We start from the raw sequence: 18,089 nt of genomic DNA, 5'->3' as shown, positions 1-18,089 counted from the left end.
TACTTACTCTTTTATTATATCATTTTCATTGAGTGGGCTCTATTTCATCTTATGGATGCACCACCATTTAACCCTTCACTAAATATTTCAGTTGATTTGAATTTTTCACTATTATATGCATCTAATTCTCATATCTAGATTATTGTTGGGTTGTCCAAAAAGCAAACCACCTCAAGTCAGTCACACCCAACTGTTCCCCTTTATGAGGATGCTCCACAAACATTCACAGGTGCCAGGCTTCCCTCCCTAGCAAAGTCTTATAATACTATCTTCTCTGGGAAGCTCTTTGGAATTCTCCAGGCATAACTGCTCCTCTCCCTCCCTTTTCTGTGCTCCCAAGTCATTTGTTACATCATAATACATCTACCTCTTAAGCTAGATTGCATGCCTCAAGGTAAGTAACTGTGTTTCAATCATTCTTCCATTCCCAAATGACAAACAGGTACAGGTTGTATGGCAGGTGGGTTCAATAAATATTTGTTGAATTTGTTTCATGGATAGCAAGAAAACTATTTCTAAAGCAGGTTCAGAGCAGTATACACAGTGAGTTACCATCTGTGTGAAAAAAGGAAAACTCAAGGTATATAGGATTAGCCAAAAATATCTCTGGAAGGATATACAAGAGGGAATGTATATTGCTTTATACATTTTGAATTTTGAACCACACGACAGTACTGCTTAATTTTTTAAAAGATACATTTACATCAACAACAAGATAATTAAAACTTATTTTAGCTAAAACACAAGAAGCAATTTTGTGGTTAACCAGCCCTTTCTTTGCTCCCTGCTGCTACCACTGCATCCAAGTAAATGCAGTTTCCACTCTGCTTCCTTTTCAGAAGAGGGTGAGTTACAGGAACTTAGCATGGTGTTAGCACAAATGAATGAAAATAAATCAACTAAACAAAATGTAACAATCTTAGTATTATCTATCAATTGCCTAACTACCTTAGGGAAAGTGGCTCAAATTATGACTTACTCCTTTTTAAAAGTCTTCTATTTATTCATTAATAACACACAGAAACATACTGACAAGTAATAAACCAAAAAGGGTGACGATGTGTTAACATCTACCTCTATGTCCTCGGAGAGTATTCTCAGTCTAAGGGATTCTTTCAGATCCAGAATGTCCACTTCCTGTCTCTTAATCAATGCTTTGCTCTCTTCTTTGTCAACCAAAGCAGAATTATATTTGCCCTACAGAAAAGAAAATGATGATACAAGATCTGTCTGCTTTATTATCAGTTTATTTTTAGATTATAATAACTGAAGAATGAGTCTGAGTTCCAAGGTGATGACCAGATCAACACAAATAAATTCAATAACCACTTGTTGAATGAAGGAGTGGAAGAGTTAATGGATGAACGGCAAGAAGAAGGGGAAAAGTCCCACAGGTATCAGTGAAAAAACATCTGGTTTTGTCATCTTTATCAGAAATCAGTGGAGTGGAGCAAGCTCCCTTTGGAGCACAGGAGTGACGAACATTAACAAAAAACTACCTTGACCCAAGGGGCGGAGGAAGCATTCACCATTTATATGCAGGAAGAGTAAGTAGTTACTTTAGGAAATGATAAAGTCCAATAATGGGGAAACAAACTCACTTTCTAAATCACTGATGTCTCTGAACTTAACTAAAATGTGCTATTTTTTTTCTTGAAGCAATTAAGGAACACCACATACCCTTAACCATCAGAGGCAACAGCCAGTCTGTTTCTGATCTGATTTGGATCAGCAATTCCCAAATGTGCACAGAAAGCACTGTTCCCAGGTCAGTGAGATCTGAGAAATGCTGCAGCCAACTCTGCCTTCCCGAGATGCACACAGCACACATGTCAGCATATTAAAGGCCCTGCGGGTTCTGCAGATACCCAAGCCTGCTGAGCTTTCACTACTACATATTTTCAAACGTGGGTGACCACAGAACCCTTTTTTCTGTGGGGCATTGGTTAACCACTTGAGTCTGTGAACTGTGCCTCCTGCTCAAATTTCATATCTTGTTGGCGACAGAACTTACATTGATGTCCTTCAGTTCTTGCCTCAGGGTGTCTATGGTTTCTGTTTTCTCAGAGACTGAGGTTCTTAGCTCCTGGATCTGGCTCATGAGGTCAGCTACAACTTCCTGACAAGGACAGAAACAATATCTTCATACCCAATGACAGCAAGGAGATCTTTTTTTAATGATAAATCATTTATCTTTCCAAATGACAATAGAAGTCAATTTTATTTTAGCAAAATACCATGTGTCACATTGCATTATTAATATTACCAATTTATATTTTATTGGTTTTCTAATATTTTAGTTAATCATTTGCTTTGGTTTCATGAATGAATAAGAGCTAGACATATAAGGAATGTACACCTAATTTTATGTTCAGACATACATATTAATGTTTATTATTCTAGTTAAAGCCAACACCAGGGATTTGAGAATTTGTATCGTGGCACTCACAATCAATGAGAAAAGGTCGCACTGACGGCATCCTAGTTAAAGGGGGCAGGGATGTGTTTTAGAAACACTGCCATCAAGAGTGATAGAACAGTTTGGGTTGAAGTTATGAGGAAAATTAACTTAAAGACTTCATTCTCTAGCAACCTTGGAAGATGAGCAAGGCCTAAGTGCATACAGAAATGCTAGCTAACACTGGGAGCAGGAGACTGGAATGTGAAGGCAGCGTTTATAAGGAATATGCAGGGGGCTATAGCCTCAACCTCTACCTACCTTGTCAGCATCTCTAGACTTCTCCAGAGAACTGATTACTTTTTCGGTAGCACACAAACTCTCTTCTAGTTTCTGTACTTTTGCCATCTATGGGGAAAAATCAATATTTTTAGAAAAAGAATTAAATCACAAAGTTAACCACACACATGTATTTGAAAAAGCATAAAAGGAGTTGAAATCTGCTTTTCATATTAAACAGTGTATACTAAGGAGTAATATTTGAAAATAAAAAGTTGGGTTAAACGAGAATGATTTTGTGGTCTCTATCAGGAAACCACCAACAAATTATGATTATAGCCATCTGGGAGTTAGAAAAACAAGAGTTGAAAATAATACAACCAACCAAAAATTCCATCTTTTTATTATACATTTTCAACATCTGAAAGCTGAAACAGTTTTTATAACAAATCTCTTTGGACATCAGGAATAAAAGTTATAAACCTCAAATTTCAGAGTGAGAGTATAGCACATTTTTACCTGCTGCTCACACTTGGCCATCTCCTTCTGTTTCTCCTGACGTACAGCTTCAAGAACTTCTAAGATTTCTCTGGAAAAGAAGAACTATCTTTTACTCATGACTCATTCAATGGAAACAGGAACTGAGTCCATTCGTACAGAAGAGATTCAATGCAATGCAACTGAACTTTATTAGACACATACTTGGTGTTAGGAATTGTATTCCAGTAGGATCAGACATTTGAACCAGTTTCTTCAACAGTTATTTAACAAAAACCCAGTTTTGTGCCAGGACAGTTTATTTTTCTCCAGAGTACTTAGGACTCTCTAACATAATATATACTACTTACTTATTACCCATCTTTCTGTGCTACAATGTGAACCTCAAAAGGACAGGGCTATTTTGTTCACTGTCTTACCTCTAAATGTCCTGGCATTTACCAGAACAGTGCCTGGCTTGCTGGATATCACTAAGTGTTTGAATGAGCGACTAAATGTTAACTGTCTTTCCCAATTAGATGGAGTCACCAGTATATAGCAGGGACTAGAAGAGAATCTGTCTCATGGTAAGAACTCTACAAGTATCTGCTGAATACACTAATACAAATTCTTCTTATTAGAGTAATAATCCTCCTGTTGGCTGGAACGAAGAGACTGAGAGAGATCACCAAGGAAAAGAATTTGGAGAGAGGAAAGAAAGACAATGGTGTTCATATAAGGGACCAGAAGAAAAAAAGAGCAGAGAAATCAAATAGTAGAGATAGAAATAAATCAGTCCCCACCTTTCAATAATAAATACTGTGATTTATTTACAGAAGGTCCCGAGTTCTGATCACCACCAACTGCTATTCATTTAAAAAGTACTGTAGCTAATTATTAAATGTTTTGAAAAATTAAGTTTCTCTACATAGCCATTTATACAAAAAAACCTGATATTCCTTTTGGAATGCTTTAAAAAAAAACTTAACAGGCTATTAGCAATTAAAAAAAAAAAGAAAACCCGCAAGATAAAGAATGTGGTAGTAAATGATATTCTAGTCAACTACGGAAAAGATAAATAGCACTCACTTAGAACTGTTTTCTTTATCTTCTTCAAATTGTAATAATAATTTGTTATTGCGTTCTTTCTCTGCCTCAAAAAGCTCCATCAAATTCTAAAAGACAATGTTATATTAGATTTTAAGGTGCAGTCAACAAACACATGGAGTACCTTCTACGTGGCAGGCACAATGGGCCAGTACAGAAGTTAGGAAGAGGTCAAACAGTCACACATCCAGAACAAGTTCATCAATAACCAATATCCTTCTTAACTTACATTCAGATCAGATTTCAGAGTCTCATTTTCTTTTTTGCAGTTTTGGAGGTTTTTTGAAAGTTGGTCAATTTCAAACTTCATTACTTCTTGTAAGTTGTCATAGGAATCCTGTAGGCAGGTTTTGCTCTCAAGAAGCTTTTCATTTTCTAATCTTTAACAGGAAAACATTTTTACAAATGTAAATATAGACATTAAATGTAGTTCTGCTAGTCAGATTTATCTGCAGTTCACTTTATCCCATCTACAGGTCATTTCCAACTTACAGAAGGCTAGACTGATGTAAAGCTCCTCACGGACTTCTGTGAAATGGTCATTATGATGTGATGCACGAATATTAGTGTGATGGGGATGGAAAAGACAGGTTGGGCATGTTAGCCTGCAGCCATTTACTTCTTCATTCTTTCTCCCATGATTTCAACCAGACATGCTTAATTGATTGGCAATTTTGGGTGATGAGACTCATTTAGGGGGTTCCAGACCTAACCCTCATGTAAACTAAAGACTGCCCATTGATTTAATTTTGCTGATAGCTGAACTCTATAGACTCAACACCTATTCTCCCGACTCTAGGAAGGTTTTTCAAGATGGCAAATATGGCTTTGATCTGAGCAAGAGAATAAACTCCTTTAGGATAGAACTATCTTTTAAGTCACATGATTATTACTTATTGCTTTTTAGGTTTTTACCCTCTTATTCTACTTAGCAACATACTGTAACATGCCCAAACAGAGTTCATCCAAAAACTAGTAAACATGACCTCTGGACCACCCAAAACAGATGTCCCAGCTTGTACACAGAGGCCTATGAGACCTGGATCTATCTGGCTTCACTAACTCCATGCAGAGCAGAAGTGGCAAATTACGAAGTAAGATAAATCAGTTGCTAAAGATAGATCTACAGACAATACATGGTAGGGAGGGAGAACATATGATTTACAATACAAACTGTATATATAAAGCAGGTAAAATAATTCAAGAAATACACAGCGGTTGGGTGGTTTCACTTAGAGGTCTTAACCTTTGAGAGCCATGACAGTTTAAGCAACCCAGTAAGAGATATACTCAATGTACGTCACGTTGAGTGCAAAAAAAATCACACAAAATTAGTTTACGACAGAGCCAAGATAAGATTTAGTGATTCGGATGTTAAAAACTAATACCAGAAAAAAAAAAAAAAAAAACTAATACCAGGTGTAAGAAAAAACAACAGTGCACCTGTGATGACAAATAGCCATTGACCAGCAGTCTTGGTGCTGGGGAAACGGTGCCGGGGAGTGCAGGCTGTGCTGACTTAGCACAGGCCCCTCTCTAAAGGATGGCTGCCATACAAGAATGTGGGCCCAGTGCCACCAACTTGTCGGATTTTTAAGAGGATGCTGAAATATGGATCTTTATTAGGAAGTTCTCAATTTAAAAAATTTTATGCTAAATTGTTTTCAAAAACCATACTGGGCAGGCCCAACAAAAACATGTCTATGGAGACGTGCAGACCTCAAGTTTTCTTCCTCTATTTTTAATTCCTTGTTGCATATTCAAAAAACACTCAAGGCTTACAGGTTTTAGTCTTTGCAATGTCTATAAAAACTAAATTCAAGGTTGTCTATTAGCAGCTTTTCTAGAGTAAGCAGTCACACTCATATCACACTCACGGTATCACAATCAAAATGTCCATTATTAAATTACTACCATAGACTTGGGAAATAGCATCAAAACCACAAGATGGTTTTAAGTTACGTTTTACAAAAGGTTGAAATTAGTGAGGAAAAAAAACCAAACAATTTACATCTTAGATTACTTTGTTTCAAGATTACCAGCACTTGACTAACTAGCCAGCCTCTGGAGTTACTGTGGACAAGGGTGGCAACTACAGATTTGGTCTACCTTGTACTGTCCGTTCTAGTAAGAGCACACCTTTCCCGCTGGAGAGGAAACAGACACATCACCTCTGTTGGGCCAACACTTGGCAAGTGATTGATCCAAAAGTAAGCAGACGACTCAAGCAAGAACAATACCAGTTTTCTCTGGGATTGATATACGGCAATGGGGAGAGAGAATTTCTTCGCAGGGATTGTTATGCCAGGAGACAGAAGATGGAGCTGTCTGAGGCAATCTGTTCCCCATCACATAGAGCAAGGTCCTCAACAGTAGAAGAGAATAAGGGCAATACACAGAGGGAAGAAGAGCAGAGAGAAAGGGAGGGAGGGAGTGAAAGAGGAAGTGAGGGAGAGAAGCTGGGGGAGATGGGGGGATGGGGATGCACACTGACAATATTGTTTGAGATTCAATCTAGTTTGTCCGTGAAACCAAAATCGCCTCTGGGGCTTCCCAATGTCGTGAGCCAATAAACTACCTTTTTTTTTTTTTTTTTTTTTAAACGGGGGCACAATGCGGCTTGCAGGATTTTAGCTCCCTGACCAGGGATCAAACCCAGGCCCTCGGCAGTGAAAGCACAGAGTCCTAACCACTGGACAGCCAGGGAATTTCCAATAAATTACCTCTTAGTTTTTTAAACTAGTTTGAGTTGGGTTTATAGCACTTGTACTTCAAGTAGTCCTGGGTTACAGGCCAATCAGGCAACTTGAAACAATAACAGAACAACTCTACCTGACATTATCTAGTTGAAGCTGTACATTCATGTGTCTTTCAGAAAGGCTGTTGAGTTCTTTCTCCTGACTCTCTCTGAATGAAATATATTCCAGTTTCACCGAAGACAGCTCCTTGTCTGCAGAATGAAGAACTACTCGCAGGTCATGTACCTCACTTTTCAAAACTAAAACAAACAAACAAACACATAATAACTCTTAACAGACTTTTCTTTACATGTATGTTTTACAAAGGAGGCAAATAAATTTGATAGGTACCCTTCACACAATCAGCAAAAACAAGTTGAAGAGACCATTTTAAGTGTAAAAATTTTGAACAACTAAATGGGAGGTATCTAGGAGCACTGAGATTTCTATTTTCTTCCTCTCCCTTGCTCATGGTTTTTGGTATAGTTCTACCAAAAAAAAAAAAGTTAACACCTGTCCCTCACATGTAGGTCATTTGATTTTTCTACATTTCTCCTGCAGAATGTGCATCAAAACTCTTCAAATAAGAAAAAAAGACAAGAGATTTAACCTATTTTAAGTGACCTAATCTTACTTATTGAAAACCCTTGGAGATGCACCAGAACTTTCCAAAATAGGTTAAACACTCTGGTCTTCTAAGGAAACTCCAACTGGAATTAAAATTAGGTTACTTTTTAGATCAAAGAAAAGGAAACGGCTGTCTTTTTTGCCTTAGCTTTATCATAAGCTATTGCAAATACTCTGATGAAAGAAGAAACTGAAAGAACTGGGAATTAAATGATATTCCCACATCTATGAATATATACAAATATATTTTATGCTTTTTTGTCACTAGTAAAACGTTCATCTTATGAATTCAAGACACTTCGTTTTCAAAGCAGTATTAAAACTTTAAGTAAACATTTGTATCATTTGTTTGAGAGCAGTCCTGGAAAAAATGACCCTTTATAATATATTGCTATTACTCATCTGGTCTAATTTAAAACAAACAAACAGAAACAACCAACCAAAAACACAGGGACAACACTTTAGCCATATGAGTAAAAAGATACTGAGTTACAGTATTCAGATTAGGAAGCTTCCAGTGTTCAGACTCACAGTCATTCTTGGTCTGAGTGTCTTGAAGCTGCTTTTCAAGGACATTCAACTGAGAGAGATACCCTTGCTGCTGTTTGGTCCAATCAGTTCTTTCCGATGAGAAAAGCTTTGGGAAAGAGATAAATTTACTGGAAAAAAAATACTAGCATGTTAAGACACACTCCAAATCATCACCTTGTTTCTGTTTTTAAAATCTAGTCTTAAATTCAGACTAGGGATGTGTGTCTCATTATAGTAGGTGAAGTAACAAAATAGAGAATACAACTCAAATAAACCTTGACCAAGGCTTCATAAAGTCATTTCCTTCCTGGGATGCTCTTACTTTGAGGATCTGTTTCATATATTTTCTGAGGCAATGCTCACGGTCTCACCTCCTGCATTTGAGTAGAATGATGTTCCAGTTTGTCAATGTGCTGCTGAAGCTTTAGGTTTTTATGCTCTTCTTCATCCAACTTGACTTGAAGGGCACACATTTGTTCCTGCAACACAAGAACTTCAGTGGTTAAAAATTCTTTTAATGGACATCTTAAACATTCCATAATTTCTTCTGTATTAAAAATACAAAACTCAAAACCTCATATGGACAAAGGTATCAAAGGCCAGTTTGGAGCCAGAAAACCACTTCAAAAGACTACACTAATGATTTCTCATGTTTCAGAATTATACTTGTGGCCCATCAAAGTGGATAATTTCAAACACAAAGGAAAGAAGTAATAAAAATTAAAATCATAGATTAAATCGTAGAGCCATCTTGAGACTTCTAAGAAACTTTCTCAGGCCTATATGAAGTGACTTTCACCAGAAAGGTCTCCATACCCGTGGAAGGGCAAAATTTTGGAATTTGGGGTGACGTGGCTCCCTGTAAGTTTTACTAGACAGTACATAAACTTCTTAAAAGAAAAAATAAATCACTGAATTCTGAGATAAACAAACTTCACATGTTATTTCAAATATACCAAAAGCTGTCTAAAATTTGATCACAAGATTCTTTCAACTATTTAATCTTCTTTAGCAGATACAACACTGTGCCGTGTAAACCAGTTCTGGAACTAGAAGCTAGTAGCAAACTGGTCTTTTTACACACGAGAGAACCAAAGCTCAAGGAAAGTGGAAAGTGACTTGCTAAATACTGCAAAGCAGATTAAAAGAACAAGGGCAGGCTGATTTCTAACACAGGGATTTTTACACACTCATCCTTAAAAATATATGATTTTAATACTAAACAGGTACCTGCACCATTCTGTGCTCTTCAGAAATGGCTTCAAAAGCTTGTTCACTAATCTCAGGTGGCAATGGCTCATTTAAGATATCCTTATCCAATCTGCTAGAATTCTGAGTGTGTGCAGAGCCAAAGCTCTCCAGTTCAGGGCTTAATTTTGGTACTGATCGAGACCAAAGTTGATAAGCCTTGGTTGGTGTCGTTATGATCTGCAGCAAAAAATTATTAGGAAAACAACATTAGCACACATGAAAATAGCATATTTATAATTGTGTGAACAGAGAGGATAAAATTAAAATTCTGTTCATCAAGAGAAAAGAAAAGGTATCCTTGGGAACTTCCCTGGTGGTCCAGTGGCTAAGACTTCACGCTCCCAATGCATGGGGCCCAGGTTCAATCCCTGGTCAGAGAACTAGATCCCACATGCCACAACTAAGAGTTCACACGCCGCAACTAAAGATCCCACATGCTGCAGCTAAGACCTGGAGCAGCCAAATCAGCAAATATTTAAGGAAAAAAACAAAAGAAAATGTATCCTTGAGAGGCTGCATAGAAATGCCCTTGTGGAAACAAACCTATCAGTTCAAAGCAGTCTCAAGCAAAAATTGCTGTAAGATTTTTAAAAATGAAACTTGATAAGTCGACTCTAAACTGTATACAAAAAAAAAAAGTGCGAGACAAAAAGACAACAAATTAGGAAGTGTATGGTCACTAAAACAATGCATTATTAGCATATGTATAATCAAACAGAACACTGGAAAATAAAAAGTCCAGAATTAGAATAATTTATATGTGTAAAGTTCAAATTAATGAGAAAAACATGGTCTATTTTATTATTTTTAAAAATATCTTTATTGTAGTATAATTGCTTTACAATGGTGTGTTAGTTTCTGCTTTATAACAAAGTGAATCAGCTGTACATATACATATGTCCCCATATCTCCTCCTCTTGTGTCTCCCTCCCTCCCACCCTCCCTATCCCACCCCTCTAGGTGGTCACAAAGCACCAAGCTGATCTCGCTGTGCTATGCGGCTGCTTCCCACTAGCTATCTATTTTACATTTGGTAGCATATGTAAGTACACGCCACTCTCTCATTTCGTCCCAGCTTACCCTTCCCCCTCCCCGTGTCCTCAAGTCCATTCTCTATGTCTGCGTCTTTATTCCTGTCCTGCCCCTCCCTAGGTTCTTCAGAACCATTTTTTTTTTAGATTCCATATATAAAACATGGTCTATTTTTTTAAAAAGGTAAACCTGTATGTCATGCCATTTAAAAATAAAATAGACACATTAAAAATCTCAATGTAAAAAGAAAATTATAAAAGTAGTAAAAGAGGCATCCGTGCCCGAGGCTCTGCGGGTCTGTGGCCGCAGAACGGGGGCAGCCAAGTCCGAGGGGCGGGGCGGCTGCCGCCACGGCTGGGAGTCAGGACATGTTCGATGCCATCGTGATGGCGGATGAGAGGTTTCACAGGGAAGGGTATCAGGAAGGCTATGAATAAGGAAGTAGTTTGGGTATGACTGAAGGAAGACAGTATAACACGTTACATGGAGCTAAAATCAGATCTGAGATCAGGTGCTACCAAGGTTTTGCTTTTGCTTGGATATGTCTCCTGCACGGTTCCGCCATTGAGAAAGACAGCAAAAAGATGAAGGTCTTAGAATCATTGATTGGAATGATTCAGAAACTCCCTTATGATGACCCTACTTATGATAAACTTCACGAAGACAGACAAAATTAGAGGGAAATTTAAGTAGCCTTGTTCATTACTAAACGTTCAGCCCGACTTTAAAATTAGTGCAGAAAGTTCTGGAGTTTCATTTTGAGGGTGACAGAGGAACAAAGACAAAACATCAAGGAACAGATGTTTACAGTGTTTAAAAATGTGATTAAAGGCAAAACAATGATGAGGGATTCAGTGTTGCGGGGAGAGTTCCAGCTTGGCCGGTGCCTTCCCCTGAGGTCTGCCTGCATCGCCTCAGTGCCCCCCACGGGGCCCCTCCACACAAGTCCGTCCTTTGTTGGGCCCTGTCTGCTCTGCAGTCTGAACGCGGCCCTGGCAGAGCCCTCGCGGGGCTGCTCTTCTCTGGTCCAGGGTCCAGGCCGCTGGCTCACGGGTTCTCGCCACCTGGCAGGCCTGGCTGGATCTAGATTCGGGTTGGTCCTGGATAGGATAAACCTCCCCTTTACCCCCCAGGCTTTGGTCAGTGCTCAGAGGGACAGTTTTAAAAAAAGTGAGAGCCACAGGGTTGACACGAAGCAGGTTAATGGGAAGGAGTGATGGGTACTGTGACATTTATTTACCCTTGAGATGTGCCAGTGCTGTGACCTGCTTCTCCTGTTTTATTTAGTCCCTTCAGGAGCCCATGAGGTGGGCATTATTCCCATTTTATAGATGAGGAAACCAAGGCCCAACAGACTGCCTGGTCCAAGGGCAGCGGGCGGTAGAGCTGGGACTCCAACCCTGGCACCCGGCTCTCTCCCCCGTCTCCTGGTGCCCGCTCTGGACTGTGCGGTCGCACCCACAGGCTCAGGGTCCTTGCCCGCAGGTCCCCGCTGTGCCCTGGGGAGCCCTGGGGCATCCCCTGTGGCCATGGACGTGGGTGTCTGGCTGAGAGGAGGAGAGGCCACCCCTGTCCTCAGGGAGCCGGGACATACTCTTCCTGTGTCCCCTGGTGGGTGGGGCTCTGCAGCATCAAAAATGGTCACCGTTCTATGTGCAGAAACTTTGGAGCCTTACTGCAGCCTTCCTTTTATTGTGAGTTCTTCTGTCTTCTGCCCAGACTTAAAAGGTATCATCTGTATGCGGTGAGGTCCAGGCAGGCCAGTCCCCCCTGAGATGCGTGGCTCCCGGGCATTTCTCTGCACATGACGGCCCGTGTCCAGGCCCCTCGGGCACCCCGGTCTGAGGCCTCTCCCCACCCGCTTCTGGCCCAGGGAGCAGATCTGGAAGCCATGAGTGAGATTAGCACAGGGGTAGCCGTGAATCCACTCCAGATTTTAAAATCATTCCAGAGCATCTGGGTAAACTGTGCTCCCCTGGAAGCTGCTGTAGGGGGGGGTGGTCCCTGCGGGGCCTGGGACGCTGGCCCTCACCGTGTGCCAAGGAGGGAGAAACAGCTTCTAGATGTTGGATGACAAGACTCCGGTTTTATCCTGCTCGGCTGTCTTACATGTGTCTCGCTGTTTGTTCCTGGCCTGCAGCCCCACCTCAGTTCTGCAGAGGCCGGGGCTGGGTGCATGGCCTCAGATGTGCTGTAGTCACAGACACCAGCAGCGCTTATCTCTGGCTGGTGGAATGGAGGGGCTTTTGTTGTCGTTTTCCTGGGTGGATTTTTGTGTTTCCTAAACTATCTGTTTGCATAATGTATTATTTTTATAATTAGAGAAAAAAATAAACAGTGTATTTTAAAGCAAAAAAATAAGATAAAATAAAATAAAAGTAGTAAAAGAAAGTAGAATATACTGATGCTCTTGAGATTGTCTAGGCCTTTAAAAACGTATTTAAAACGTCACAAAGGGGGAATTCCCTGGCAGGCCAGTGGTCAGGACTTGGCACTTTCACTGCTGGGGCCCGGGTTCGATCTCTGGTCAGGGAACTAAGATCCAGCAAGCCACTTGGCACGGCCAAAAAAAGAAAGTCGCAAAGATAAAAGATCAATAAACCTGGCTATATCAAAATTTTCAAACTTCTATATAACAAAAGTATCATATACAAAGATGAAAGACAAGGAACATGATGGCAGAATATACTGGCAGTATACATAACAAACAAAAGATTAACACATAAAACGCCTGCAAATCACAAGATAAATAACTAGGAGGAAAGTAGGCACTTTTTCATAGGTCAAACATCTTTTCCTGTGTTCCAACCAATGGCAATGAACATAGGAAAAGATGTGGTCTGACCTCACTAGAAATGAGGGAAAGGAGAATTAAAACCATTTTCACCCATCAGACTGTCGAACAATGCCAGTTCTGGGGCCAGTGCTGTGGAAGGAGTGCTCCCAGGCTTCCTGGGAAGGAATGTGGTGCAGCCACTTGGAGGGCACTTCAGCAGGATGCTGAAACGTCCTAAAACTACCACTTCTCCTTCATAAAACCCGCCCCGGAGAATGCTTGCACTGGAAACCACCTAAATAAGCCACGGAATTATTCCAAAGCACAGAAGCCTGGGTTTAAAATGAGGTAGAGTTCTAAGTACTAGTTCATGTGGAAAGACCCAAGGCATATTCCTGAGTTAACAAAAGCCCATTGCAGAATAACATATGTAGGATGATTCCATTTAGTTTTAAAAACAAAGTACGACAAAAGAAAAAAAAACTCTATGAAATAACTCCACATATCTTCTCAGACTATGTATATTTACTGTACAAAATTGCTAAGAAAAAGGATTCCCAAATTGATGATAAATTACCCCTGGGGATGGGGATGGGGGATGAAGGACCAGATTAGACCCAGATTGGCAGCGGTACTCAAAAGGAACTTTAACCAAAACTTGTATACATATGTATACTTCCTTTAAACAAGGACAATGTATCCATAAAGTTCTCACATAATTAAAAATGAACGACAACAAGACCTGAATTGCTATGCTACTCTTGGCAAACCTTTTAATCCCCTTCATCATGTTTGCTCAGCTATAAAAAGAAGTAGACTAGAATGCCACAGTGCTTCAAGCTCTATAATTCTATTGCTAAGGGGCTACAAACTCAAATTATGAAACATTTGGTGATATTCTGCAAGTATTTTAAAATAATTTCCTGCACAGATTTTAAAGGCTGCCTTTTTAAAAAAGCAACCTTAAAAATTCTACCTTTATAAGAAAAAATAGTATTTTTCTTGTATTTACTTGAAAATAGTATTTTCAAGTTAAATAATAGTATTTAAGTTGATATATATCAAGTTAAATCATGATATATCCATACAGTATATTCTTGTGCAGCTGCCAAAACAAACAAAACAAAAAGGAGAGAGGGACTTCCCTGGTGGTGCAGTGGTTAAGAATCTGGCTGCCAATGCAGGGGACACAGGTTCAAGCCCTGGTCCGGGAAGATTCCACATGCCGTGGAGCAACTAAGTCTGTGTGCCAGAGCTATTGAGCCCGCGTGCTGCAACTACTGAAGCCCACGCACCTAGAGCCCATGCTCCACAACAAGAGAAGCCACCACAATGAGAAGCCTGCACACTGCAACGAAGAGTAGCCCCCGCTCACCGCAACTAGAGAAAGCCCGTGCGCAGCAACAAAGACCCAACACAGCCAAAAAATAAATAAATGAGAAGAAAGTTTGTTTTTCTCCCTTTAGACATGGGACAAACTCTAAAATATCATTATGTTTAAACAAAAAATTGAGGTGTAGAATGATGTGTATGTGTATGCTACTGTTTGTGAAAAATAAAAAAAAATATGAAAAAGAAAGAAAAAACAAAAAAACTTTGTGACATTGTCTGCCTCCAAGGAGGGTCTTGGTTGGCTGAAAGGACAGCAGACAGAATGAGACTTGTCACTTTGTACCTTTAAAAATTCTAGTCATGGGACTTCCCTGGTGGTGCAGCGGTTAAGACTCTACGCTCCCAATGCAGGGGGCCTGGGTTCGATCCCTGGCCAGGGAATTAGATCCCACATCCATGCCGCAACTAAAAGTTTGCATGCCACAATTAAGGAGCCCAGGTACTGCATCTAAGGAGTCGGCAAGCCGCAACTAAGGAGCTTGCCTGCTGCAACTAAGACCCAGTGCAACCAAATAAATAATATAAAAGAAAAAAAATTCCGGGCTTCCCTGGTGGCGCAGTGGTTGAGAGTCTGCCTGCCGATGCAGGGGACACGGGTTCGTGCTCCGGTCCGGGAAGATCCCACATGCCGCGGAGCAGCTAGGCCCGTGAGCCATGGCTTCCGAGCCTGTGCGTCCAGAGCCTGTGCTCCGCAACGGGAGAGGCCACAACAATGAGAGGCCCGCGTACCGCAAAGGGAAAAAAAAAAAATTCCAGTCATGTGATTACCTATTCAAACAAATAAAATTACTTTGAAAAGCAGTATCCTATTAAGTGATACAAAAAGCATCACTGATAAAGATAACCATTAGAGATAAACACCTATTATTTTTAAGATGTATAAGGAAAGGGTTTTTTTAGCCTTCAGAGAATTTGGTCCAAAAGTTAAAATAACCAGGATGAGCAGCATCAGCTTCTTAACCTTTGCCTTCCTTATGTATTCCCCTTCCCTCTCCTCATTCTCAGATGCTCACAGTTTTCTTCTTTCATGAGGGCTATGGTTATTTAGGGGAACCATCCCTTCTATTATCCCCCATGTTACCCTTGATCCTTTAGTGGTCTTTATCTTTAGGATTTCTATTCTTCCACTGCAAGCTTTGAGCACACAACACATTATAGCAACAATTGCCATATACTGAGAGCCATCAGGTGCCAGGCACTTTATTATCTCATTTAATGCTCGAAAAACCCTGTTATTAAGTTGGCCTCGTCTCCAATTCAGAGGCAATAAATGAGGCTCAGAAGTTAGGAAACCCTGCCTAAGGTTACTGACAGATTAGAATTTGAACCCAGGTCTGATTCCAAATGCTGTAATCTTCCCTACACGACCCTGCCACTGGGGGTATACATCAGAACCCTAGGACTAGTGTTACCCTGGGGTTAACTGTTGGCAAGGGATTCTATCTGTATCTGGAGATAATCTGTGCAGACTCTCCATTATTAACAAAATGAGACACCACTGACTTAAGGTTGAAGTATTGCTTCAGATTACCTACCTTAAGTGTTTCAGCATGAATTTTATTCAGCTGAGAAACTTCTTGCCGCTTGCAGGCTTTTGTTGCTTCCAAAAGGTTTTCAAGATTAAGGTTCGCTTTTTGCAAAGACTGAAGCTCTGATTCTAATTCCAGCTGCCTTTTCCTAATACATATTATAATATTGAGTGTTTCAGGTAATAAGTAATGTCATACATTACTGTACTTTACAGTTTATATTCTCACAAAACTTCATAGTTATCTCTTTAAATCAGAGATATTTTCAGATTATTACTGGGATTTTCCAATTGGGTAAAATACAGCTCAGAGATTGATGACTGTTTAAGGTATTCAACTAGCAAATGGTAGCGCTCCAATTCAAAAGCCCAAACAATCCACAGTGATTCCATATGTGATATGTTATTTTTAAAACAAACATTTCTATATATTTTAGAATAGGATTAATCTTAGTTATAATATGAATGTGGTTTATCTTTGTTTTCTTTTACAAAGAATATCAAGTGAGAATATTAACAGGAAAAATTTAATAAAAAAATAAATAACTGCATAGAACTTGAATGTCAAAAAAAAAGAGTATTAACAAACCTGTAATTTCTAAAAATCCTGATCTAATTCATAGCAGTGGTGATTTAAATTTGCTGGCCAGATAAAGAATTTACAAGTAACTTTAACAGATACTCATCTCAATAGGTATATCCCTTAAAACATCTGTATCATCTAGTTCATTGAATATCTTATTAAAGACTAGAAGTTTATGTCAACTGTACCTCACTTTTTAAAAATGAGTAAAGAAAAAGAGCTAGATGCAAGCCCTTTTCCTTCATGTCAAAACAAGTTAGCTACTATATTAGAATATTTAAGGTAAATGCTCAATTAAATCATCAATGCTAAACACCAAAACAAACCAACACTAAAAGATCAGAAATAGTAAGCATGAATGTGTATTTATACTTTACCTAGTTAGTTCTTTGAATTCTTCATATTCTTGCTTTGAATTATTCAGCTCTGTCTGAACTTGCAGGAGTTGTGCTTTTAACTTCTCAGTGTTTGCTAACGAACATGGCTCTTTCGGAGCTTTAGGAGAGAATCTTTGCTGACCTGATAATAAGGAAACAACCTGGTCTTTGAAAGAGAAAAATAACAGAATACATATTCTAAGTTCTTTGCCAGGTATCAATTTTGAAGCACAAGGAGGAAAAAAGAGAAATCACTGGAAAGTGGACCCTAAAATTCAAGAGCCTGTAACTCAAGAGGAGACGTAAGACACAACCCAGTGCATCAAAGAGTATCAGAAGTTGTTTCTGAAAGGCTGTGAAGCCACAGGATGATGGGGCATATTTAAGCCAACACCTTTTCCATTAAGTGAAAAGAGCAAACAATGACTGAAGTATAACACCCACACTGCTGGACAGAGAAACATCACCAACTGAATCTTGCAGGAATTAGTGCCAACGGTCAATGAATTTTTAGCAAAAGAAACAAATAGCAATGGCAGCCAACTGAAAGAACTTGGTATCATCTACCAGGTAGAATATATTAATTTTCAGGGATTGCTTAAAAGGCTGATTTTGTTGAAAAGAGTGCCACTGAGTTTCAGTATGGGAAATAACATGTAAAAATGTTTAGAGAGGGACTTCCCTGGTGGTCCAGTGGTAAAGAATCAGCTTTCCAATGCAGGGGACGTGGGTTCGGGTTCGATCCCTGTCCGGGCAACTAAGATCTCACATGCCGTGGAGCAACTAAGCCCGTGCACCACAACTATTGAGCTCGTGCACCTCAATGAAAGCCCGCCTGCCGCAAACTACAGAGGAGCCCACGTGCTCTGGAGCCCACGTGCCACAACTACAGGACCCACGAGCCCTGGAGTCTGTGCACCACAACTAGAGAGAGAAAACCTGCATGCCACAACCAGAGAGAAGACCATGTGCCACAGCTAGACAGAAACCCGA

The 18,089-nt window shown here is 39.8% G+C and overlaps 1 protein-coding gene and 1 pseudogene across 1 annotated transcript in view; one reads left to right on the top strand and one right to left on the bottom strand.

The window, feature by feature from the left end:
• The window catches only part of KIF15 (kinesin family member 15), a 74,750-nt gene that overhangs the window by 13,641 nt on the left and 43,020 nt on the right, over nucleotides 1–18,089 (bottom strand). Inside the window, exons 15-26 of the mRNA XM_004277897.4 lie at nucleotides 17,097–17,238; nucleotides 16,144–16,285; nucleotides 9,388–9,585; nucleotides 8,529–8,636; nucleotides 8,158–8,263; nucleotides 7,094–7,259; nucleotides 4,491–4,641; nucleotides 4,244–4,329; nucleotides 3,197–3,266; nucleotides 2,720–2,806; nucleotides 2,015–2,119; nucleotides 1,075–1,197 (exon numbers count right to left, since the gene is read on the bottom strand). Coding sequence (XP_004277945.1) covers nucleotides 1,075–1,197; nucleotides 2,015–2,119; nucleotides 2,720–2,806; nucleotides 3,197–3,266; nucleotides 4,244–4,329; nucleotides 4,491–4,641; nucleotides 7,094–7,259; nucleotides 8,158–8,263; nucleotides 8,529–8,636; nucleotides 9,388–9,585; nucleotides 16,144–16,285; nucleotides 17,097–17,238 — 1,484 coding nt within the window. The remainder of the gene's footprint in view (nucleotides 1–1,074; nucleotides 1,198–2,014; nucleotides 2,120–2,719; nucleotides 2,807–3,196; nucleotides 3,267–4,243; nucleotides 4,330–4,490; nucleotides 4,642–7,093; nucleotides 7,260–8,157; nucleotides 8,264–8,528; nucleotides 8,637–9,387; nucleotides 9,586–16,143; nucleotides 16,286–17,096; nucleotides 17,239–18,089) is intronic.
• On the top strand, nucleotides 10,713–11,202 carry LOC105748410 (protein LTO1 homolog; annotated as a pseudogene).

Source organism: Orcinus orca, chromosome 10, assembly GCF_937001465.1.
Source record: "Orcinus orca chromosome 10, mOrcOrc1.1, whole genome shotgun sequence".
NCBI lineage: Eukaryota > Metazoa > Chordata > Mammalia > Artiodactyla > Delphinidae > Orcinus > Orcinus orca.
The sequence above is the reverse complement of the archived record's forward strand: the minus strand, read 5'-3'. Positions and strand labels throughout refer to the sequence as shown.